Consider the following 26,986-nt stretch of genomic DNA (forward strand, 5'->3'; position numbering starts at 1 on the left):
TACAGGAGTGTGAGTGCCTTGTAAAGAACTGTGTCCCTTTTTTTTTTTTTTTTGGAAAGCTGGACACATCATAACTGCTTTTTTAATGACCAAATTTTTAAGTATTTTCCCAAGCAAATGTGCGAGTGTGTCTTGCAGTGTCTAAAAATTCTGTCATTTCTTGCTATTGCTATTCTATTAGCCTAAAAATGTTACTTGTTTCATTGCTCTAATTCCCCTCCACTCCCTGGAATTAAGCTCCCCTAATGATACTTTAACTTTTTTTGTGTGAGGTTTTCACTTTTCGTCAAACCTTGGAGTGTTTTATAATGACAGTTATTCTCATGTGAGCACAGTGGAGGCGAGTTGTTTTTCTAAGAACACATTGTACACATTGATCAGACAAGCAGTGTGGTTTGGTCCCAGAGTGTTGGATTTTATTATTTGCAAACTCAAAAACATAGATTATCTCTCAAAACAGAAACAACCATTTCAGAATAAATATGTCTCTAAGTAATTTTCATGCCATGTAGCGTTGAATAACATTGAAAATGCACAATACAAAGATCTCCACCAGTGTCTCAAATAGAAGTGGACAATAATGCTTTTTGTTTTTTTTTTTAATTTGTTATATAAATAACACCGTTGCTGAATAGTACTTGTATTTTTGATACTTTAATAACAAATTTATCTTTAGATCTTAAGAAAACTCTTTGCATCCCATAGTCTCTCGTGTTTATCCTCTGTGGTTTCCATGAAGCTTCTCTGCTATTTTCTGCAGTTCTAAGTCCATAGCAGACAGGTTGTCAAGTTCGTTCTCCTGTAAACAGAATAACAAGTACTTTTAGCCATAAAACATTTAGATTAAAAACTTAAAAAGTCTGCTTTCTGGTGCTTTTTTTGGGCATTTCTGTAACCTCACAAAATGGTCCTGAGAATAAACCATTACAACATCCTATATATATATATATATATATATATATATATATATATATATATATATATATATATATATATATATATATATATATATATATATATATATATATATATATATATATATATATAAATAATATATACACACACTGTATTTACAACTTCCAAATTTTATTAAATTGTTCTTTCAACATTGCATTGGTATACGTCCTTGAGTAATTTATTTTGTTCATAGTTTAACTGAAAGAAAGATAGGCAGTAGCTTGTTGTGACATTGTGCATTAATCTCAAATACATAATGGCAGTGCTGTCTTTGTAACATTTTTGTTGGTTACAAGAATTATAAATATACCCATCCTTGCATATTAATCCTGTCAAAGGGCACAAAGAAGTCCGTGCCAAAGTAAATATGTCCAGATACAGATATTAGGGCGGTTAAATGATTCAAATTTTTGATCATGATCGATCACAAAATGTCACGTGATTAATCGATAGTTTAACCAAACTAGTACAGCAGTGTTCAGTAGTCCCCTGCTGTGCAAACGTGAAGACTTGTGCCTTTCATATAAATACTGGATATGGACACAGCTGTCCCATGTGAAGCTAATTTGTTCGACCTGTCAGACCTCAATGAATGACATCTCACATCCCTGTATTCTCAATTATTCTTGGAGCACTGCATTCTGACGTGATCCTTTTAGGCAATAAATAGCACTAGTTAATGCTTTTTAGATTTTGGTTTTATTCATAGACACAATCTGAGTTGTACATTCATGGATTCTAGTCTCCCACAGATTTTGCAGCCCAGTGTTATAGTTTATAACAGTGACCTGCATGCATGCTTAAGTGATAAAACCCAAGGACTTTAATGATATTTAAATTTGCCTGTACAACGTTTGCAAGTATTGATGGTTTTGCCCTTTTTGGACTGTCTAAAAGAGTTTTAATTCAAAAGTAGCTATCATAAATTTCAACCTTCTTGGTCACCAATAATGGAATAGTTTTAGAATAGGGATTCCCAAACTTTTAAGACAAGGACCCCCAAAATGTTGTACTATCTAACCAATGTTTGTATACCACACAGGGTGATTCAAAGTTGTCCCTAAGCTACTCTTGTATTGTCTTGGCTTTGTGCTTCGAGTCCTTGTACTGTTAAAAGGAGAACCTTTTAGCGTAGTCTTTGGTCCAGAGCCCTCTGATCAGGTTTCCATTAAAGATATTTTTGTACTTTATTCCATTCCAATTTCAACCCTGACTAGTGTCCCAGTTCACACCACTGAAGAACAAACCCATAGCACAATGTAGTCACGAGCATGCTTTACTGGTAAGAGTTGTATTACACAGGTGATGAGTGGTGTCTGGTTTTATTCCGGATGTGATGCATAGTACTGAGGCCAAAGGGTTCAGTCTCGGTTTCATCAGACCACAGAATCTTGTTTGTCACAGTTTGGGAGTCCTCTAGGTGCCTTTTTGCAAACTCCAAGTGGGTTTTCGAGTTTCACCTGGCATATCTGCCATAAAGCCTGTATTATTGGATGGTTGCAGTGGTGGTTGTCTTTCTGGAAGTTTCTCTCATCAGCACGCAGATTCTCCAGAGCCCAGCCAGAGTAATCATCAGGTTCTTGGTCATCTCTCTTACCATCGTCTTTCTCCCATGATTGCTCAGTTTAGATTGGTGGCCAGCTAGTTCCCATCTTCTTAAATCTAAGAATTATAAAGGCAGTTGTGCTCTTGGGAACATTCAATACTGCAGGATTTTTTTTATAGCCTCCCCCAGCTAATCTGCGCATCGAAACAATCCTGCTTGTAAACTCTGCAGACAATTCCTTCAGCCTCATTGCTTGGCCTTTGCTCACATGTGGGACATTCTATATATGTGTGTGTGTGTGTGTGCGTGTGTGTGTGTCTGTGTATCTTGACCACAGGTGGACTCCAAACATCTCAGTAGTGATCAATAGAATGGAAGGCATCTGAGCCCATTTTCAAGTGTCATAGCAAAGTATCTGAATACTTGAGGGTTATTTCAGGTTTTTTATTGTAAATTGCAAAAATTCCTAAATTCTTGTTTTTACTTTGACATTATTGGGAATTGGGGGGGGGGTTAAATGATTTTGGCACACAGTTGCATCAAAGCAAAATGTCAGAGAAGGGGTCTGAAGATTTTGTGGGGGGAAAAAAAAAATATTTGTGTCTTTTCCCAGTTTCATATGTGCATTAATTATTGTCCTAACAGTGTTGACTTTTCCAGGATCTTCTGTGTCAGAAAAACAGTTTTCAGGTAAGGTGGTCCTGTTCACTAATCATAATTATTTGTAGCATGTTGATTAGCATACATGTAAGTAAGAATTTCACTGTTTTCTGTATATGTAACAGTAATAACCCTATAAACTTAAAATTTAATTCTGTTAGTAATTCTTTTTCCCAAGTAGTGAAAACAGTGGTGATTTATCTAGTTTGTTTTGTCAGAGTTTGAACAAGTTTATTCAGATTTCTTTTGGGGGCGAGTAGTGTGGTGTCTTGTTTAGATATTGTAGTGATTGGTTTACACAATAAACTATATATTTAGTTTATTAACGCTCACAGTCTGTCCATCTTGCTTTGAGTATAAGTCTGAACACCCAGGTGCCTTTAACCCTAACTGGGGTTCTCGCTAAACTTGCCAATACAGTGAAACAATTAACAAGAATCAGAAATGACATGCTGTAGCTTTCTTAGCATTACATTTTTTTTCTCAAAAAAATGTAAAAAGTGTTGCATTTTTTGGCTTGAAAAATTACATATTTATAAAAATCTCATCTTTCTACTGTAAAACATGTAAAACACTAAGTACAAAGTCAGAAGTGTAGAAATGAAAGTATAATTATGTTAAAATAATAATGAAAAAACATATTGCTAATACCATCAAAATGTGTCGTTTGGTATATCTTGAAGCACAATGTGAAATGCACAATCCATCGTCACACTTGGGACAACAGTAGCATGATTCTTGCAAATTTTCTTTCCAGACTGATCAGCTTTTGAACAGCATACTGCACATGTGCAATTGACACAAGTGTCCCCTTCATATTCAACAGAATCACTTTTGATTTCATGGTCCGTTTCAATTTTACCGCCTAAAGACAGATTCACTTGGCCATCCCTGCTCGTATCACTGTCAAGAGCGCGCAACGCATGATTTGCTGAAAAACATTTTTAACAAGATGCCGTTATGATGCTAGGTCAAAAACATGTCTGCACCGTTGCCCGGTTAACCCTCGGGCCTGTCGCCTGTATAGTTTCCCAAGCAACAGTCAGCACTGACGGTGTTGGCACTTGTATAGCCCAAATAATCCTTGGGTGTAACGCTTATGCGAAAAACATCTATACAGTTTCCCTGTGTGACGCTCGGGACCAACACTTTTAGCACTGTTTTTACAGCCTGAGATCTCTTTTATTTATATATATATATATAAATCCACGGTCAGTTGTACATGGCTTTTTCTAGGGTTAGATCTTTCGACTCATTATCTGTCGACTCCAGCAAAACACCAATTCACACCTGCGTCTTTGAAGAAGTATTTCTTTCTTCTTCATATCTGAATTCCTTTCTCACAGTTTTCTGTTCCTATTTATGCTATGGCGGGTGTCAGCTAGTAACGGAATAAACTAAAATAAGACAGTAAAGAGTAATTAAATTACCATGAATAAAACTGAAATGGAACATTCTACCAAAAACAGGGACAGGGTGCAAAACACAAAATTCCAGGAAGTAAAGGCATGGAATGTATAGCATATAAGTTGATGTGTCCTTTTTTTAATTATTATTATAAATGTCTAACAGTAAATCTAAACATCTTAAAAATTAACCTAATAGGGAAGTTAAAGAAGTGCTAAACCCAAAAATGATTATTTTTTTTATCTTGCATATCCCATGTGCAAGGGTAAATCAAAAATGCTATTTGGAAAATTACACAGTAACTACAATAAACAGAAGCTGACACACTACAACCCATTTGCAATGGCTTATGGGTAGTTCAAACACGTGTAGTGCTGTGCCCTTAGTCTACTTGAAGCCAAGGTCAAATGAACATGGATGCTCTGCTGTGGGAGTACACCATTGTTTCACTCTCCCTATCCAAAGAAATTTCACTAAGGCATGTTGTTCAACAATATTGCAATCCTACAGTGAAGCATCCATGTTCATTTGACCTTCACTAACAGCAGAGCGCTGTACTGTGCATGTTCAAATTACCCATAAGTCATTGTGAATGTGTTGCATTGCATCAGCTTCTATAAGTTACAGTTATATCGTCATTTTTGATTTGCATTTACTTTTTTGATTTACCCTTGTAGTTTGTAGCGGTGGTCGAGAAAATTTATCAGTCGTACTCCACAGCGCCCTGCAGTATCCAATTCTGGAAAATGGTAGACGATGTGAGAAATGCCCATGAGTGAAAAAAATTAATTCTCACATAACTGATATTCATTCATATGGCAAATCTGTGCAAAATGCGTGCATTTTTTGCTAAAATATTTTTAACAGTTACTTCCTGAAATCTTTGCATCGAATGTCATTCCCACAGTTCTGTGCGTTTTAATTAAAGGCAGGATTCATGACCAATGGATGAGGCAGAAAGGCCAATCTTTTCATTCAAATGAGACATTCACTGCATAGTTTTCCAGAAGTAACTGAAGATATTTTAGTAAACGGTGCACAGAATTTGCACAGTTTGACTAAGTTATGTAACTTTTTTCATTTTTCACATTGTTTTATGGTTGTCCAGAATTGGTCATCTCATGCAACATTGTGTTGGAGTATTCAATATGTAATTTCTCCAAGAAAGCATAATATAAAATTTTTTTTTCGGCTGCAGCTACAAACTACATGAGGTAAGTAACATTTAAAAATGTATATAATTTTCTGGGTGTAGTATTCTTTAATGTCTGATAATAAGTCATTTTAAAGTGCAGGGAAGCAGTAACTAGCATGACCTTGCTCGGGGACATTTATGACTGATTAGATCAAGAAGACTTTTGCATGCAGGTGTTTAGCATCTAGCCGAAAGTCAGGGGTACATTCACTGAAAATCATTAATCTTTGTGAATGACTAATAAGAGAAGTCTATACCAGAGGTATCCATAATTTACTGAAAGTGCTCTGGCAGTCTGAAAAAATCCACTGATGGCACAGAAACAGAGAGGTGTCATAAGATGCACACTGGGGCAAAATTCCAGTTTGTTGTTTCCAGTTCTTCTTGCACCAGACCAAGAAGGGCTATTATTTCACCCCTAGGCAGCCAGTATTTCTCTGTTAATTATTGATTATGGAGTATTTTAAAAGTCTCTCAGGAAATGCTTCCCAGAACAAGATGGAACTGACTGTTGATTGGCCAGTGCTGCCTGAACATAGTCATTGGAGAACTTCACACTCACTAGTCCAAGAGGTGTGTTAAATGCAATGCCTGCTACTCCCACGAGGAGTAATCGGCCTTCTCCCTTTTCTCCTTCATTCTCTTGACTTCTAGTAAACTGTTGAGTGGACTCTCTCAAATCTCAGTTTTAAATGTATAAAGTTTAAAACAAAACCATCTCACCTCTTCTTGTGTTAAAGGTTTCTGATGGAGACTCTTCAATTCCCCTCTTAACTCATGGTGACTTTGCTCTTCTGACTCGGTCTCTGGGAATGGAACAGACTTTTTATAATTTAACAGCTTTGCAAGTTCATCCATCCTGTTACTGCCATATTGCCTCTTCTCTGGGAAACTATGCGCAGAGAGGTAATTCCTTTTCTCCTCCTGTTCCCAGTATGGCATACTGTCATGCCTCTTGTCCCACCAGTCTTCTTCTTCAAGGTCTCCATACTGGCGCTTGGCATCTAGTCGACTCTTTTCTTCGTGTCCAAGGTTACTTGCTCTCAGGTTATTTTGAACATTGTAACTTTTAGGCCACCATAGCTGTCTCAAATATGGATGTTGCCTATTGGTAGATTTCTCCTTATAGGTCCATTGATTGGGATTTGAGATTTCTACATCATGGAAGGCATTTTCATCATCTTCCCTGTCTTGTTCATCTTCACTCTGGTAATTGTTTGCTTCCTCCTCACTGTACTGTACTTTTTTCCAAGGAAGATGCCTCTTCCTAAAATCCTCATTGCTGTCATCCATTGAAATGTGCCTTTTATCTTCTGTCAGATGCCTTTTTTCTGGTTCTTCTTCACTTTCTTCTGAGTGATGGTGCTTCTCTTCAACAGAGAAGTGTCTTTCCTCTTCCTCACTTTCTTCTGAGTGGTGGCGCTTTGCCTCATTATGATGTCTCTTGTCCTCTTTCTCCTCTCTGTTTGGCTCAACATTTTCCTCTGAGTTATGGCGCTTTGCTTCATTGTGATGTCTTTTTTCCTCACTTTCTCCTGAGTGATGCCGTGTGGCTTCATGGTGATGTGTCTTTTCCAACTCTTCCTCACTTTCTCCTGAATGATGGCGTTTGGCTTCAAGGTGATGTCTCTCTTCCTCCTCTTCCTCACTTTCTTCTGAGTGGTGGCGCTTGGCTTCATGGTGATGTCTCTTTTCCACCTCCTCACTTTCTCCTGAATGATGGCGTTTGGCTTCAAGGTGATGTCTCTCTTCCTCCTCTTCCTCGCTTTCTTCTAGGTGGTGGCGCTTGAATTCATGATGAGGTCTCTCTTCCTCGCTTTCTTCTGGGTGGTGGCGCTTGGATTCGTGATGAGGTCTCTCTTCCTCCTCTTCCTCACTTTCTTCTGGGCGATGTCGCTTAACTTTTGCCTGTTCTTCACTTTCTTGTGAGTGGTGATGCTTAGCTTTGCTATGATGTTCCTTTTCATTGTCTTCATCACTTTCTTCTAAGTGGTGGCGCTTAGCTTCTTGGTGAGGTCTCTTTTGTTCCTCTTCCTCACTTTCTTCTGAGTGATGGCGCTTGGCTTCATGGTGTTTCTTTTCCTTGGCCGCCTCCTCTTCCTGACTTTCCTCAGAATGGTAATGCTTTTCTTTCTCATATTGCTGTTTTTCTTCACTTTCTTCTTCTTCCTCCTCCTGTCTTTCCTCAGAGTGGTGTCGTTTTACATCACTATGATGTCTTTGTTCCTCTTCATCACTCTCTTCTGAGTGGTGGCGTTTGACTTCATAGTGTTGCCTCTTTGTCTCTTCTTCCTTGTCTTCTAAAGGATGGCTTTTCTTTTTAGAGTAATGCTGTTGTGTTCTGTCTTCTTCGTGATCTTCTAAACTGCTGCGTTTTTTACGTTGTTTTTCCTCTTCTCCTACTTTGTCTTCATCACTAAGATGATGCCTTTTTTTGATCTCCTCTTCACTTTCTTTTGAGTCATCCCGTTTTTCCTTGGAATGTTGCTTATCTCCTGCTATGTCCTCGCTTTTCTTTAAGTTATCTTGATGAGGATGCCTTTCTTCCTCTGCCTCACTTTCTTCAGAATGCTGTCTCATTTTTTCATCGTGATTATGTTGTTCTTCCTGCTCATCACCAACATCAGCTTCATGCCTTTTCTGTTCGTGGTGCTGATCTTGTTCTTCCTCGTTTTCTTCCCCTCCAGTGTAATGACCCAACTTGTCATGTTCATGGTCACGGCTTCTTTCTTCTTCACTATGGTGTTTTGCACTTTCTTCTTGTCTCTTCTCATCAGAGTGTTCCTCGTTTCCTTCTTCACCATCTTCAAAATGGGATCTTTTTTTCTCACTATGTCTTTCCTCTTCACTTTCTTCTGAGTGGTGTCTCTTTTCATCATAATGTCTTTTCTCTGTGTCTGGCTTGGTAATTTGCTCAGATGGATATTTTTTTCCTTCCCAATGATCCTCCTCTTCCCCTTGCTGTAGGTTCCTTTTTTCTTCTGACATTGACTCATTAGACTTTTCCCCGACATGTTCTTCAGAGGAATGATTCCTTTTATGTTTCCTGTAATAGATCTTACGAACCCGGTAACGCCGCTTTTCTCGGTCTTCACTTTCTGCTGGCTCGTTTGAGCTCCTAGGATGCTGCTGGGTTTCAAGGCCTTGTTCCTCACCAGAGTCCTCTTCACCTCTCTTGTAGTGATTTGTATAAATGCCATCGGTCACATCTTGTGAATTGTCATAGCTTTCACCTCTCTTGTTGTGACTTGCATAAATACCGTCCGTTACATCCTGCGAATTGTCGTAGCTCTCAGATCTCTTGTAGTGACCTGCATAAATACCATCGGTCACATCCTGTGAATTCTCATAGCTTTCGTCTCTCTTTTCTTCAGGCTGATCCTGTTTCAGATCATCTTCCCTGCTCGGAGGATTTCTTTTAGTTTCTTTCTCATAGTGTCTTCTTTCTTCTGCACTGCTGCTTTCTTCACCCGTTTCTTCTTTGTGGTTTCTCTCATCTTTCTCTTTGTAATGTCTTTTGTCATATTCTTTCTGTTGTCTTCTAGCCTCTTCAGATTCGTTGTTGTTAACTTCTTCCTGGTGTCTTTTTATGTCCTCTACTTGCTCTTCCTTGTTGCCTTCGTCTGATTTTAATGGCTCTTCATCGATCTTTTCGGTGGTTTCATGTTTTGGACCTAAATATAAAGAGAAGTGATGTGTTGTCTGTTATTGAGAACTTTGTGATGATTTTTATTTATCTAACCATTTTTCCATTTTTTGAGGCCACCATATTCCAATAACCTGATAGCACCCAACACACATTCCACAATACTACCATTTTTTAGCAGTGTGTAAACCTTTTGTGCCAACATTATTACAATGTGAAAAGACTATTTTTATGACGGCATTCAAGATATTTATACTAAGAAAGCTGTTTCTCAACCTTTTAGGGTTTTTGAATATTAGGATTGTGATTATTACTGTGGTTGGTCAGTTACACTTACCATTTGGCATTTTTTATTTATTTGTCTTTTACCACTTTTGCCACTTTTGGTTGCAGGGTGGCAGCCATTTTTTACGTTTCCTCAGTAAGCATGGTGTGTGAAGTCTTCAGAGTGACGAATGATAGGTTGTCACTTGGGTCTCATTTTTATCAGAAATTGTGAATAACACTATAATAGCTGGTCCACCCTGCGTGGAGTTTGCATGTTCTTGGTTTCCTCCGGGTGTCCTCCCACAGTCCAAAGACATGCAGGTTAGGTGCATTGGCGATTCTAAATTGTCCCGTGTGTGTGTGTGTGTGTGCCCTGCGGTGGGCTGGCGCCCCACCCGGGTTTGTTTCCTGCCTTGCGCCTTGTGTTGGCTGGAATTGGCTCCAGCAGACCCCCCGTGACCATGTAGTTAGGATATAGCGGGTTGGATAATGGATGGATGGACAATAATAGCTGTACTTTATTTTATTTTCTTGGTCGTCTTGTTAAAACATTTTGCTACATTTTTCAAATTTTGATTTCTGGTTCTCATTTCAGTGTTCTGATGCTGCTTGTTATACTCTCCTGGTTTACAACCCTTGCTTGCCTGTCTACTAAGTTTTACATCCTGGTCCTTATCTTATTATTTTTTGTTGTTTTTGCCACTCTTTTCTGTCTTAAGGAAAGATAAATTAAGAAAATATTAAACAATCAGGTTTTCTCCCACCAGAAGCCATGTAGGCTCTGCTTCTTTTCACATATAGCAAATCCACAACCATGAAATACATATTTTAGGGGTCTAAGTAAATAATAATCACAAATAAAAACTAAAGTCTAGAACTTCTACCACAGAAGTCCATTTGTAACTTTGGAATTCTGCTTCCATTTTGTTTTTAAATTTATAGGCCGTTCATGAGTGGTGCCATTTTGTGCTTATTTACATTCCACAGGCGCTTTAACAACTCAATCATTCACAGAAACTTTTTTTTTCAAAAATGCATGTTATACCTTGGTACAGAAACCAGGGTATTGGTCTCTGAGAAACTGCGTTAACATGTGTAGGTTGCTTTGCAGATGGCCTGGTTATTTGGCCATGTAAATCCTTCAACAGGTTACAGCTAAGGATTTCATTGTCTGCGCATGTGTTAGCTTTACACACACAAGCAGCACCCACAAAAAATAAATTCCCTGAGGCAAATAGTCAGCCTACTGAGTTATTTCTTTTCCTGGTTGAACTAATCTGTCACAATCATCCTAGCAAAAAGTATAAGGCAAGAAGCCAACATACCGGTAAGCCGCTCCTTTGCAGTGCTCAGTCACATAGCCAAGCAGAACATGGTGTGCCGCATGCAATTTGGTGTCGGAAACCTCTTAATATAGCGTCTGTTTAATGTTATCAAGCTGTTTGCTATAGATACATTGAAACGGCATGATCAGGTGACGCAGCAGCCAGTGTTCATACCGGTCGACATCGGTGGCTCAGGTCGAGAATATGTAGAGGAGGTGAATGTTGTTTACTTCCAAGCACACAAAGAACTTGAACATAATTATAAAATACAAAAAAAATCATCTTTTATTGTTTCTCTAGTCAGTTTCATGGAGGTTCATGTAGGCATTTAGGATTTAATAGCAAATGCTGTCCAGTCAACTGTATTGAAAGAAGAAAAGTAACGCACTGTTTGTAACGTATTACATTTTATAATAAGTATCTATATGACACATTGTATTTATTTTTTTTAATTTTATTATAAAGTAATGAGTAATGTAACTAAGATACTTGTAAAACAAATTACAAATGTACATATATATATATATAATATAGTCGACCCTTGACATACAATCAGCCTGACATACAAACAACTTGATTTACGACCAACATCTTGCGTTACGACCCAAATGCGGTCACGTGTATCCGCTTGTGCGATTGTAAACAAACAGCCGAGAGCGTTTGTAAGCGTCAGTCGGAGCCCAGATACATGTGTTTGTGGAGGTATTTCAGTCCCTCTGACACTCGCCGTTAACGTTTCTGATCGAAGTTATAGTCAACTGGACACTACTGTGTTTACAATGGTGGTGCACGGTCTGCTTTGTTCAAATCTCTGAGTAAATCGCACAAAGTTCATGTTGCTTTTGTAAGTTTTGTTTTTTTTTTGTTTGTGTGTGTAAAAAGTTTCAGATCCCAGCAAGGTTTTTGAGTTGAAGTTTTGATTACCGTTTTGGGCTTTGGCATTTTGACTTGGCTGTGCTTTTTTTTGGGGTTTTCAACACAGCCTGTTTTGGATCATAATGCTGTCTCCTGGTCCTTTTCATAACTTTGTTGCTGCTCCATTAGTATAACATGGAGGGGGTAGGTCCCACCTTTTGTGGAGGTCTAATGTAGTCTGGCATTTTACAGCCCGACTGTCGGTGCTGCACTATTTCATTTTATATGCAGTTCCGGTCCCTTCCTGTTCCTCCATTATATTTGGTATGCATAACGACGGCCACTTCATCCCATGGTGGCTCCTGATGTGAGCCTGCTGCTGCCACTAAGGTAGGCTCTGTGACCGGGACTTGGCCTAAGTGAGCGCGAGAAAGTTATTTATTTAACAATCACATAAACTCTACAGCTTTTGTAGTGCTTGCACCTTGGGCTCACTTCTGAAAGTATTTCAATGTATAGCTTTTATACTCCCATTAAGGGTAAATTCCATGCCTCTGAAGCCCAGAAATGCCACTCCGTTGAAAGCAGATTCGACTTTTAATTTTGTAGGCCTGTCACCTGAAACTGCCTCTTTCCCAATTGATGAATTAGTCTTGTTGACTTCAGTCCACCGCATCTGCCTGCTCCACCGGATGTATTTCAGCACATTGTGTATTCTTTTTAAAACACTTAAGAGTGCTCACTGTCAAACGTATAATTGCCATTAATGAACCCCAACAGCCGTGACACTTCTTATTTACTGTAAAGGGTCACATCAGACCCTATTACCGTATTATGAGAAAGGTAAACAATCAGGCTAACGTGAAGAAAGCCAAATACATGATGCTTCTCGGTCTTTGACGTCCTCTCCCATTGCCACCTCACTGTAGACCTGCAGCTGGCCTCCCTGTGCATTTTATTAATGTCTCTTAATACGATCCTTTGTTCGTCACGTTAGTCATATGCATGCTAGGGGCATATATGCGGTTGTGGTGGTTTAGGAGCCCGCACTGATACAGCGCATTGCTACACCCACCACATGACCAACCAACTCAGGAACCCAGATTAGGACCCGAGTACAGCCATGTGGCAGGTGACACCTCAGCACCACACCAGTTCAGATGGAATGGAACACTGGGCCCGCCAACCTGCAGGGAGAAACCTGGGGGCTGGTGGCAAAATTGGCATTCCAACCACCATAAAAAAATCTCCCAACGTTCCATTCCACCACCCAAAGCCATGCGAAAAGACCATCTGCACTCAGGAAATAATAATAAAGCATATCATCGTCATCATCATCTGATTTCAAGCAACCATCTGTAACATTTCATCTCAGATACCGTGATCTTGTACGTTGTAAAAAAAATAAATAAATAATAATAATGATTTTTTACGGTAAACTGGAAGCTGTGGTTGCAGAATTGTACCGTAAAAAATAAGGTGAGAATACTTTAAGGTCTATGGTATATCTTTTTAGTAAGTAACTGTTTTTAACACACTAGCTGAAATACCCGGTGTTGCCCGGCGTAAGATGGACGCTGTATAGTGCCCGACCCGACACAGACTGGACACGGGAGGCACATGTAAACCAAATAAAACTATTTATTTTTCGTCACCTGTGGGGCACGTCTTCCCCGTGAACCCCACAGGCAATACACAGTCCCAAGCACACAAGGAACAAAGCACTCTTCTTCTCCTTGACACCTTGTCCTCCACCCGACTCTGGCCCCTGATTTGTGGTCACTGGTTCCTATTATAGGTCACCCGGAAGTGCTCCTGGTGCTTGATCACCGAGTTCCGAGTGTGAAGAATATGCTGCCCCCATGGGCTCAGGAGTCCCAAACTCCGCACCCTCTGGCGGGACCCAACAGGGCTGCACCCAATTCCCAGGGAGCCCTGTGGGAAACCGAGGCACCGTGTCCAGGGGAGGTATTGCACTGTCCAGGGGCTTCCCGGCTGGGCATGGACGCCAGCCGCCTGCCACACCGGGAAGAACATAGTTTTTTTTTTTTTAAGGTTTTGTTATTTTTAATTGTTTGAGAAAAATATAACTAAAAAACAACTTTAAAAATAAATTAACAAAAAATGAAGACTCACTAATGTGCTTGTCTTGCGGTCTTGTATGTATGTTATCATCCAGCTGACACTTAGAACCGGCCAACTCTATTCAATTTCAAAAGCAACAGGCGCTTTGCGGTGCTCAAACATAAAGAATGCTGGCAGTCACCTCCAGTTCGCCCTCTGGTGGTGGTTTCGAGTATCAGTTGAATGATAACATGCATACAAGACCGTAAGATACTACCCAAAACCCAGAAGGGGGTGCGTTAGGGCTGTTTTCACCCTACAGTATTTTTAGTCGACCAATGAGAAATGTGTACCAAATTTCATGAAAATCACTCCAGCCATTCGGACGTGATGCTGGAACATACATACATTGACTTTTTATTTATATATATATATATATATATATATATATATATATATACACATACACATACTAGGGGGCTCCGGCTTCGCTTGCCCCCGGGTTTGGTTTAGCAGATATACAATTTAAAATAGATTTTCATGGGAATTGTTACATACATTTGCATTATTTTCACTTTTACTTTAAAACTTTTGTAAAAACAATACTTGTCCTTCATTGCCGGCCCCGGGTACGTGGTTAATGTCTTTTTCGCAGGACGTATGACGCTGCTCACGTTGTCAAGGGTGGATGGCTGGACGCACGCTAAGTAGATGCCATTGGGTTGTTTGCTAGTCGTGCTGTGCGTCGTTCATTTAAAAGCCTGTACAGCAGCTGTCCTTTTGCCACTTTGTGTCTCTACCACTCACATTGCGGCAGGGGAGTTCGGCTGAACGCACGCTAAGGAGAAGCGGTTGGATCATCGGCTGGTTTCCTGCCACTGCTGGCGTATTCTGCTTGTCGTTGTTTTAAAAGCTGAGAGCACATGATGTCTGCCTGCCAAAAGCATTCCAACAACTGCTAGCTTAGATGTCAATGAACTTGTTCAAAATGTCTCACTGCGACGTTAAATTGGCTCTCACGGGGCGTCAAGTCTCATGTTTAAGGTCCCCCGCGAGATGCTCCGTGGCCAATCTCTTTCATCTCGCGGGTCTTTTAAGTGTCTTCCGAGAAGATCACATCTCGTCTCCCTTCCACCAAGATTTTTTTTTTATAGTAGAGAGATGTATAGATTACAACGGAAGTGAACGTTTAATGATAACCTGAAATCCAAGCACTGTAATAAACATGCCAATCATTAAACCATTAGAAAAATGTTGTTGGGGTCAAATACCAGTACACAGTCTGCATCAGTAAAGTAACAACCACCAATCGCAAACGTGTTGTATTATTTAATTATATAAGTTTAAGGAAGTTATGGCTCATTGTCTGGTGGAGATGTAAAGTTTGCTTTTTTGGTGTTTGTTGTCCTACATGTATTTAAAAAGCTTTGTGTAATGACCAGCACACTGAATGTAGTAAAATCAAAGAACTGCCACATAAAGAAAGTGAACTGACTTTTGAAAATGTAAAGGTTTTTGCTTTCGTTGTGTCAAACAGGGTAAGAATTGTAAAGAGGGAATAAAATGTCAGACATGTTCTTTGCAGCACCCAGATATCCTGCATATGAAAGAGGTTGGAGCGACATCTTCAGCCATAGCCAGTGTAGCAAACACCTACTGAAAGCAAGGTCGCCGTACCCATGCCAGCTTATTGAATACAACCCACCGTAAATCAGCTTCCATAACCTCAAAGAACCTTCAGCATGCAGGGAACAAAGAGGTCTGCTAACTTGAAGTTTATTTTCCTTACAGTGCAAAGGTATGCGGTCCACCAGGAACAATATGGGGAAAGGGGGTGTGTCTTTATGCAAATATCGGAACTTCGGTATTCGGTGTTTACCTTCGCTATCTAAGAGTTTTTCTCTATAAAATTAAAGCGATTTTTTTTTTTCTTCAATGTAACTGTAATGTATAGTAAACGGTATGTTGCATATTTTGAAGGTAGAAAAATATCGATTTTACAGAACTTAGCTGTAAAAAAGAATGAAATGTATTGTTTGAGATATACAGGTAATTTGTAGTAGAATATAAGGTAACCTGTAGGTTAGTTGCATTGGCGATCCTAAATTGTCCCTAGTATGTATGGGTGTGTGTGCCCTGCGGTGGGTTGGCACCCTGCTTTGCGCCCTGTGTTTGCTGGGATTGGCTCCAGCAGACCCCTGTGACCCTGTGTTAGGATATAGCAGGTTGGATAATGGATGGTTTATAAGGTTACTTTCCTTTTTTTTTCTCTTCAGAAAATGTATTGTACTTTCACCATTCACAGTATTTTTATAGTTAAATTTACTGACATTTTTAAAATATACCTTCAGTGTCCTTCGCTCTGAGCCAAAAAACAAGACTGAATATATGCATGCTTGTAAAATTGTCTTTTTGTTTTAATATTGCTGTTATGATTTTTTTCCCCACATTGTTTCCAGCATTGAATAGGCAACTGTAGCCAGAGCTATCGTAGTTTATTCTATCGAGCAATTTTTATCAAAAGTAAATTTATATCCGGGCAGCGCAGTGGGTAGCGCTGCTGCCTCGCAGTAAGGAGACCCGAGTTCGCTTCCCGGGTCCTCCTCCCCGTGTCTGCGTGGGTTTCCTCCCACAGTCCGAAGAAATGCAGGTTAGGTGCATTGGCGATTCTAAATTGCCCCTAGTGTGGGTGTCTGTGCCCAGTGGTGGGCTGGCGCCCTGCCCGGGGATTTGTTCCTGCCTTCTGCCCTGTTCTGCCTGGGATTGGCTCCAGCAGACCCCCGTGACCCTGTGTTAGGATATAGAGACTGACTGACTAAATTTATATCCCAAGATATTTAAAACTGTCAACTTAACTCTGTTGATTTCCATTCAAGGTTATCTCGTGCCTATTATCCCTTTATATTTTGCAAAGCATCATGGTCTCACTGTTCTCTTTGCTGATGGTCATTCCATAGTTCTCGCTGGCTTTTGCATCAGACTCCATTTATTTTTATGGTTTTTCTGCTTTCCATTGATTAAATCGATTATCGCTGGCAAGTTTTAAGTTGCTTTGACACAAGCTGCTTGTTTTGTGTTCTTCATTATCGACCTCTGTTTATTCAGCCAGGGCTTCAAGTCTTGTCTTTGTGTTTACAGTTTGCCTTAGGAGGCTTTAATTCGTTTCCATGCTGTTCTATTGGGCACTGCCAACTTCTGTTACTCAGCATTGTAGTTTCAAAGGGGTTTTTACCCAGAAGGCACTTGCTGATACGCTGCGTGTGATGTCACCAGAGTGACCATTTAAAGTCTGATACGTACATCACTTATGTATCCGAGGTCTGAATGTTGAGAGTTTTCAGTGTGTTACTGATTGTGGCGTAAGTACAACAATAACTAACAAATAAATTAAATAAAAAATAGCCTTCTCCATGCATAGTTTTTTAAAGCTTGAATCTCAAAATGTGTTAAGAGCGATAAAGGAAATGGTTATGGATTTTCATTATTTATAAAATTGTGCAGAGTTCGTTCACCGCTAAATTTTAAGTCTGCCGGAAACACCGATAAATGTAACGTGTTTAAGAGGTTGCATTGCATTGCAAAGGCAGTAAGTGATGAATACAACTAAAGATTTTAAAATTAAGGAAAAGCAAGTGGGAAATAAACTGGGAAAATAATCTGCCTCAGAATTGTGCGTATCCAACAATAACAATTAATTTTTGTTGAAACCATTGTTCCAGTGCCATTCGGTAAGGAATTCTTATAAGTAGTGTAAATGTTTGTGATGCACCATCAGTTGGAATGACAGACATACAGACACTTGGTGAAAGGTTAAACTGGATGTTTTAGTACAGATGACGGGCATTTGGGACATTGTGATCATACGATGGATGACGAGTAAAGTGAGATTATCTGTTTTCATGGATATTTTTGATATTACTTGCTGTTATCCTGCACTGGTCACCATTGCTGCCCATTCTCTCATAGATGGGGAAGAGTTTAAGAATATCAGAAATTATTGCCCTCTGGGGAGGTGGAGGCTGAGACTTGAAAGTTACCCTTATGTTCCAGTGAGAATTGGCGAATAGGTGTGACATTCAAACCCAGAGGGCTAGATCTGTGAGGCACCACTTTAACATGTGGGAAGAAAGAAACTATTTTATATTACTACTAATACAGCAAGTCAAGTCGGGGAGCCTGCACTGGTACAATGCGTTGCCACACCCACCACATGACGAAACAACTCGGAATCCTGGTTGGCAACCCCCCAGGCAGACACGCGGTCGAGTCCCACCCTTTGGAAATGACCCTCTATCTACCACAGCCAGGTGTTACGTGGGAAGTCCCTTGGCCTGGCCCAGCCACTCGGGTCCCACCAACGAGGATCTTACGAGCTGATCACCCTTGAGGAAATATGCCACATGGCCGTAGTGCCGTAACTGATGCTCCCTCACAATGCAGGTCATGTGCCTCATTCGGGACTCCATGAGCAACAGAAAGCCAAACCAACAGTACCCAAGGATTTTCTGGAGAGACACACATGAAGGAGTCCAGTCTCCATCTCAGGTCACTGGATTGCGTCCATATCTCACAACCATATAGCAAGATAGGAAGCACCGGGACTCTAAAGACTTGGACCTTCGTCCTTTTGCAGATAACAGGAGCACCACACACCCCTTTTTGACCTCATGACCCCCTCATGCTATCCCAATTCGTATACTGACTTCATAGGAAGAATCATCACAGACCTGAATGTCACTGAGTTCCCCAATCAGAGCCTCCATTGACTCCATGAAGATCACCGCATTGTCAGCAAAGTCAAGATCCGTGAATCTTTCTTCACCAACAGATGCCCCACAGCTGCTGGACCCCACAACTCTGCCCACCACCCAGTCTATACAAGCACTGAACAGAGTAGGACCAGAACACACCACTGACGAACCTCAGAATCAACTGGGAGAAACGCAGAGGTCCTGCCTCCACTCTGCACAACACTCACAGTACCAGTGTACAGGCTGGCCATGATATCCAGCAACCTCGAGGGGATCCCACAAACCCTCAGGATGTCCCACAGGGCAGCTCAATCAACTGGGTCGAACACGAACAAAGGCTGTAAAGAAACTCTGTTGATATTTGCGTTTGCACTCCATGAGAACCCTCCGTGCCAGGAAGCGGTCGATGGTAGACTTCTTGGCCGTAAAACCAGACTGTTCCGGTTGCTGGTAGGTGAGCAAGTGATCATGGATCCTATTGAGGATGACCCTAGCGAGGACCTTACCTGGCACCATGAGCAGTGTTATCCCCCTGTAGTTGCTGCAATCCAGGCGATCACCCTTCCCTTTCCAGATATGGACGACAAGTCCTGTTTTCCAGTCAGTTGGGATGATGCCAGTCTCCCAAATGGAAGCAAAGATTGCTTGCAATGCCAGCAGGACAGCCTTGCCACCAGCCTGGAGAAGTTCACCCCAGATCCCTGCAGTCCATGAGCTGGTTCACCACCTGCGCCATCTCAGTGAGATTGGAGGTTCACAGCTAATTGGAGGATCAGCCTCAAGAACTGTGGACCCCGAGATATCCAACGTCCCAGCCGGAGGATCAGCTTTGAACAACTGCTCAGAGTAGCCAGCCCAGCGGGTCACAACTGCAGTGCCATCTGTAAGGACCATTCCATCAGCCGCCCTGACTGTGACTCTCCGTTGAACAGATTCAGATGTGCTTAATGCTTCAACTCCTCTGTAAGCAGGATGTGGGTCGCTAGACCACAGATGGTGTGTCACCTGCTCACAGATTCCTCTAACAAACGTCTCTTTATCTGCCCTCAGAGCCCTCGCAGCCGTCCCTTCTCAGTTCCAGGCACAGACCAGAGTTGCCACTGAGCCGTGCGCTGCGACTCCTCTCGATGATATCTAGGGTGCACTGCGAGATGAAACACCTCCTCCTGGGAACACCGGTGACACCAATACAGCCCTCAGCAACCGTCATGGTCTTGTCACGGAATATAAAATACAGCATATTTATTTAAACATCCATCTTATTTCTCTTCAGTTTTGCGTATTTCCTATTTAGCCTGTGAAGGGTAAGTGTTTGTTGTTGGCTGGCAGCAGCGGCACAGGAGGCTTGGCCCATTCTGCCAACCCAACTCCCAATCCCAGTACCTCCTTAAGTACTGCTCTATAATAAGATGAAGACAGATCAGAATCGTGTTTCTACACAGGCCCCTGTTGTTTTGTGCACCGAAAGGCCACTTCATTCCGCCACAGGCCAGACTCGGTTTAGTCGCTAACCTGCACATCTAAACGTTTAGCCATTTTAGTCATTGAAAGTTCCTCGCAACTTTTCTTTTTAGACTTCTGCAACTTATAGACAAATTAATATAACACATGCAGCATTTAACGGCTTGGTGAACTAGTCATCCGTTCTTACATAAGCGTCTCTTCTGCCAAAATAAAATACGAGCTAGTGGAGCTCAAGGCCGTCTAATGAAAATGAAAGAACGTCAGTTGAATAGGCAGCTCAGGGCTACAAGCAAAGACAAATAATGAAGTGCAAGCACTGGCATTTAGACACAAGGCGTCAACAGAAAAATGTTAAATCACAATAAGTGAGGAAAGAACTAAAAGAGATAAAGAAATATATAAAAATGGAAAGAAAAGAACATTCTTTCCCATGTGCTATTGTGGAGGCATTAGATGCTTTTAACGCTTTATGTCTCCTTTAAGGTAATCAAGAACATTCCACAATTGTCACCTCAGCTGCTTTAAGTCTTTCAGAGTTTTCTTTGGGCTTTTAACAAAAGTTTTACAGGTTTTGAACATAAAGAAATCGATTTCTGACATTTGCTTTAGGTTAGTTTTCACACTCTTCATTTCCCAACCCCCCCATAGTGCCAGGCTGTTCTCCCGTATGGAATTTTTATTGACTGTTACTATGACAACTTCCTGGTTATCTGAGATTTGAAAAGACGTTTTCATTCTATTTGGCTTTGAAATTAACATGCAAATACTTTTTAAACTTTTACTGTAAAACTTGAGTAAAAACAATATTTGGAATTAACTTTTTGTCAATATTGCATTGAATTTTGAATCAGTGTTTGGACTTTCATCATGACAACGCAACGTATAACTGCTCGTGAGAGAGATAATAAATATATATATATATATATATATATATATATTATATAGTATATTATCTCTCTATTATAAAAGAAAATCCTTAGATGAGACAAGACTATTGCCAAGAGATGTTTTTCAAGTCCCGCCCTCCTCTTAACCGTATTCAAACACGCCCGCAGTCCTCTCACCCCTCATTCATGTGAATGCTTTTGACAGACTCCGTTCCTGTGCTCTCAGCTCTCATACATTTTAACTTTTTCCTCACTTTAAGTTGCCAATTAAGGAAAACGTATTATATCCAATTCTTGTTGAAGAATTTCATCCCGAAGGGTTATCAACAGAAGAAACGAGAACACGGGCAATCCTAGCACCGAGAAACGATGAAGTCAAACGAATTAACGTGAAAATTGTCGATTGGTTACATGGCAAATTGTTTAAATGCGTATCAATAGACACTTCTGAAATAGTTGGTGGTAACGGTGCAGAAGTTGAAAACATCAACTTACAATATCATGAAGAATATCTACAACCATTAACACCGTCCGGTCTTCCACTGGCCAAAGTACTGCTGAAAGAACGATGGGCTATGCAGTAGGACAAGATTAGTTGTATTGAAAATTGGTCAAATAATTCTGACATGTATAGTATAACATATTATATAATGTAGTATAACATTTTATATATATATATATATAATTCACTAAGGCAAGACAACCATGGAAAGCACGCCGGAAGGGGCGTGGATTCACTAAGCCGCCGATAAGTAAGACGCCTATGGCGCACGCAGGAAGGAGCCACGCCCACCAACTCCTGGCACCTCCGAGCTACGTTGACTGTTCATAGAGGCGTGTTTCTCGCGGAGGTGAGTCGCCATGTGCAGCGTGTAAAACGGTTTGCGAGGGGTATCCCATGGGATCCTTATAACAATCCTTTACAACTGAGGTTAAAACACAATGAAGTAAGCAGTCTTTAAAAACCGAGTTTTCGGTTACGACGCACGACCGCGTGCACCATAGCAAACTGTTTTACACGCTACATACAGCAATTTGCAAGACGACAACGACTCAAGTGACGAGTTGGAGTTGGGCACATGAGCGATGGCGGTCCGCCAGTTTTCAGTCACGGACGATTGTGCGTTGGTTCGTTCCATGTGTTGTTGCAATGTTCCTTTTCTCACTGATTCATTACATTACTGATTTTTTGTTAAGTGTTAATTTTCTCCCTGTGCTTAAAAATCATTAAAAAACCGGCCTGATTATGTGGCGTATGGTACGCCATGGATTGGCTAGTTATATATAATACTATACTATGTATATATTATCTTCTTATATAATACGCTACCGTGGCTGTCCATTTGTCTGTCCAGGATTTTAAATCACCTGTCGCTCGCAAACTGTTTGACCAACTGACCTGAAATTTCGTACACCTATACTACGTGACGTCTACTGTCCGGTTTCTGGGTGATTATTTGTATACTCTTTTTACTTTAAGTTATTGTAGAATCAACTCTCGGCAGTGGCCAGCAGGGCGTCGGTGCGGCGCATGCGTACAGGTGCCGTTCTCACCCCTACCACCTTCGCCATCACTTCCCCTACCGCTTCGTATCTTAAGTCACTCTTGAGGCAGATTGAAGTCTCAAGTGCCAGCATAAGTGAAAAATTAAAGAAAACGTACTAAGTAATTGCAACACAAACACTGACTTCATCAGTTTTAACGCAAAAATATGCTGAAGGAAGAAGAGAAGCAGCGGGTTGATAGGGTGGAGAAGAGAAGAGCTGCTCAGGAAGCAGCAAGCGCATCAACCTCTGAGCAAACGAATGAAAAACGTACTGAGAAAGAAAGAGTCTGAAAACTAGGAACGCTCAAGTCAAGGGTGTTCACTGCACGTTATCGTACAGAGCGCCATTACTGGTATTATAGATAATTTAAAAAACAGGTTACCTAAATTGGCCAGACTTTTTGACTGTCCTCTCCTAAGCTTTGACTTTTCATTAAGTCTTTCGTTATCTTCAGGTGTCACAACAAAAAAAAAAAAATCAAAAGAAAGTGAATTCTAAAAACGTTTCCACGTACTTAGTCCATTTGCTTTGCTCGGAGTCAGGAAATAATTAGTTACTTTGATTCAATCTTCAGTTAGCTAGTTTGCACATCACACATCCAACTTGAAAGTGAACTGGGAGTTCTCATCATCCATAGGAGTTACATGCCAGAAAAAAACCCACAGAAACAAAAAACATGGATCCTGAATTATTGCTAGAAAGGGAAAAGCCGGGGTTAGGTTTCGCCAGACCCTATTCACTGCACTTTTTCTACCCATTACCAAGGACACAATTTTATGTAACACAGATCGGCTAAACTCATCCTAACACGTTTACGCTTAAGAGTACGTGGGGAAAAACGCTTTTACTAACGCCAAGTTTTGCTGCCATTCTTGAAATGTAATGAATTTAACTGAAAACGGAAGAAAATGCAGAGAACACGTGGAATATTATTGGAATGTAGGGACTTGTTAACACCATCAGAAGCCATGAAAACAAGAGTGCAGCTTCCATTGGTGGAGTTTGTGTGACTGTCGCGTGATACGCCTCTCAGAATTTTTTTTCTGTACTGTGAAGATGTGTAAGTAGATGGCGGTTGTTATGAAATGGATTATAATTTTTATAAAAGCAGATGACTAAGTGACCCGGTAGAGAGAATTTACTGTAGCAATAAACATTTGGGGGTCCTTTGTATAGTTTGTTTTCTCTTATTGTGTTCTATTTAGTGACAGAGGAAGCTAAAACGCGTTTCCAAGAAGAATTTAACGTTAGCAATTTTTTGGGTGCGTTTTTTGCCTCTGGTTTCTCATTTGTTCACGCGGAGCTCTCTGACTAACATTGTTAGCGTTACAGCTATTCTCTTTCTTAACCTCTCATACTTCTTCACTCACGTTGCTTACTCCATGTACTTTATGGGCGAGAAAAATTTGCATTTATTTTTTTTATGCAGATCAGAGAGTTAGAACCTTTTTTTTTTTTTTAATGATCTAATACAAGCTAATGGTGTACAACGGCAAACAATGCGGAAACAACATCCATTGTAAATAGAAAATGAAATCTCGCGTGCCATATAATCCACATGTCAGTTATCCAGTCGTATGCTTAGGAACACGTGCTTTTTTTGCTAATATTTTGTTAAATACGTACTTTCTGGAAAAATCGGAAAATATCATAAACAGAAAGTACAAAGCACATGGGAAGAACTTTTTTAATTGTCTTTCCGTTTCATTCTTTGGTTAAGAATTTCTGGTTATAACCCAAACTTTGCTTTGGACGACATCCCTTCTTCTTGCCTGCTGTATTTCATGCCAACAGATAACCCCTGTGGCAGCACCCTACACTGTAACAAATGTCAGTAAATTTAACGGTACAAATACTGCAAATGGTGAAGGTAAAAGACCTTTTCTGAAAAAAAGGAAAGTTACCTTATGTTCTACTGAAAATTACCTTTATATCTTAAACAATACATTTCATTTTTTTTTTTACAGCCAAGTTCTGTAAAATCAATATTTTTCTACCTTCAAAATATGCTAAATACCGTTTATTGATGCATTACAGTTATACTGAAAAAAATCTGTTAACTTTACAGTGTAAAACCGTTAAATAACGAAGGTAAACAACCGTAAAACGGTAAATCACTGTTAAAGTAAAACCGGCTACGATATTTGCATAAGGACACGCCCCTTTTTTCAAAATTGTTCCTGGTGATCCGCATACCTTTGAATGGTAGGAAAAAAACTTCACCTAAGTTAGCAGACTTATTTTTCCCACGTGCTGAAGGTTTTTTGAGGTTATGGAAGCTGATTTATGGTGGGTTGTATTTGATAAGTAGGACACCATACACCACAAAAGAGAAAACTTTACTTCCCTACCAGGCAAGTGGCGTAACTTCCTTAGACATTGAATTGTTTTCATTGTATATAATTAAATGGCACATGCTTGCTATTGGTTGTTGTTAACTAACTGATGCAAACTATCTACTGGGGTTTGACCCTGTCAGTACGTATTGTTTATTGATTCTCATATTTTTTACACAACATGAAATCTTAGTTATGGTTAAACATTCCCTTCTGTTGGAGTTTGTTGCAAAGACCAAATAGCTTTTACTACAAAATTATACTGTAAACCTAAAAATATTGTCACCTTATGTATTACAGCAAAATTTTGGCAACCCAGCTGCCAGTATTTTACCGTAAATTTAACATTATTTTTTAAAGTGTACCGTAGACCAAAAAACATTGTTACCTTCTTTTTTACGGTAAAATCCTGGCGACCCCAGCTGCCAGTTTTTTACCGTAAATTTTACATTTATTTTTTTTCAGTGTAGATATAGAAGTTGTAAAAACGCGGACACAGGATACATATCTCGAGTGTCACGTTAACATTTACGAAGTTTCATCCAAATGTGGCACCGAGAATCAGCTTTCCAAAATTCCAAGTGATATTTCGGTCCTACGAGCTCCGGCGAATGTCCGGTTTGGTGTTGGCCGGTTGATTCCAGACGTGGGCTCATGCAGTGCTGCCATTGATCCTATATCTCAACACTGACAGTCCTCTCTGATACGGTGGGTTTACTCCTAACAGCTAGCGCACCTCTCTGTCTCGGTCTCTCGTTTTTAACGTTCAACTTCTTTCTAACTCAAGAGAAGACTTTCACGTAAAGCAGTCAGGAGATGAAGTAAGGTCAAAGAACATGGATGAGAAAAACAAACCATCTTTGACGTGAATTAGAACGTCTGACACAAAAATCAAACGTCGTCAGGCAGTAGAGGAGTCAAAAAATGACTTTCAGGGGCACTTCTTCAAGTTTGCGCTCAAAGCGTTAATTCGACTCAAACTTAAATGAGGAGGAAATGCTGGCCTGGTGACCTTTGAACTCGACGACATCATGAATCGTAGTCCAAGGGAATCCTGGGAAATCACCTAGACAATGGCTAATGCGAAACTCACAAAATGCTGGTGCCTGCAAGAATACAACATGGCATCACGGAAAGATGAGGAAGAGGTTAGGAGCACATGCTGATACAGCGCATCGCCGCACCCACCACACGACAAACCAACTCGGGATCCAGATTCGGACCCGAGTGCAGCCATGTGACGGGTGATACCTCCGCACCACACCAGTTCAGATGGAATGGAACCAGTGTGAGGTTTTTTTAAAGATGATTAAAAAAAAAATTGTACAAGCCTTTCAGGAAGCAAGATAGCAAGAAATAAAAAAAACTAATTCCTTAAGGACAAAATTCCAAATTAGCTGCGTAGAAGTCCAAAAACAAAATTCTGTAAGTGGCATTAAAAAATGTTAAAACACACCAATCATAACGTAACATAACATTAAAGCCTTCAAGGATGAGCACAAAACTTCGAGAAGGTGCAGCACATGAGCGCCAGTCCACTCCTGCGCCCCAAATACTCGGTCAGTCGTAAAGCAAAGCCTAAAGCGGCAGAAAGAAACCAAATGGCAGTGACAGGAGTGAAGGGGAACGGATTAGCGGATTCTGCCTGATCTCTGCGGCAAGAGCTGCAAATACTAAAATGGTCTGAATGTCACACTTACTCCACCGATCAAAAGCTGAAACTGTAAATTGTTCTGACTGGCGTGTAGTGTCTGTCGTTTATCATCAGTCGGATATCAAGTAGAGAATTAGGGCGAGGGGGACATAATCACGTTAGGGGATTAAATTAAAACAAACTAAAATATGAGCAGCAGGACGGTGTTGTGAACGCTGCAGTCTGAGCCATTCACGGTATCACGCGATCTCGAGAATAACTGCATTTCAGACGCCGGCAGACTAGAAAAGAGATGCGTCTAAAATGTGCAGGCTTTGTTTATATCCAAATAGCAGCCCTTCTGTTTTCTGTGCCTACTCTGACGGCGTGGATTGTAATGCCAGCTCATGAGATGGGCATACGAACATAAGAACTGATTGAGAGA

General features: G+C 40.4%; 1 protein-coding gene across 2 annotated transcripts in view; it reads right to left on the reverse strand.

Moving 5' to 3' along the window:
- Positions 1-389: 389 nt before the first annotated feature.
- chgb (chromogranin B) overlaps positions 390-26,986 on the reverse strand; it is a 35,204-nt gene continuing 8,607 nt past the window's right edge. Inside the window, exons 4-6 of one of the 2 annotated variants that reach the window (XM_039738666.1) lie at positions 7,410-9,439; positions 6,489-7,289; positions 390-799 (exon numbers count right to left, since the gene is read on the reverse strand). In XM_039738666.1, the coding sequence (XP_039594600.1) occupies positions 716-799; positions 6,489-7,289; positions 7,410-9,439 (2,915 nt within the window). In that variant the 3' untranslated portion in view covers positions 390-715. Of the gene's footprint in view, positions 800-6,488; positions 9,440-26,986 lie in introns of both variants that reach the window. The other variant, XM_039738664.1, reaches the window with a different exon arrangement.

The sequence above is a fragment of the Polypterus senegalus genome, chromosome 16 (genome assembly GCF_016835505.1).
Source record: "Polypterus senegalus isolate Bchr_013 chromosome 16, ASM1683550v1, whole genome shotgun sequence".
NCBI lineage: Eukaryota > Metazoa > Chordata > Cladistia > Polypteriformes > Polypteridae > Polypterus > Polypterus senegalus.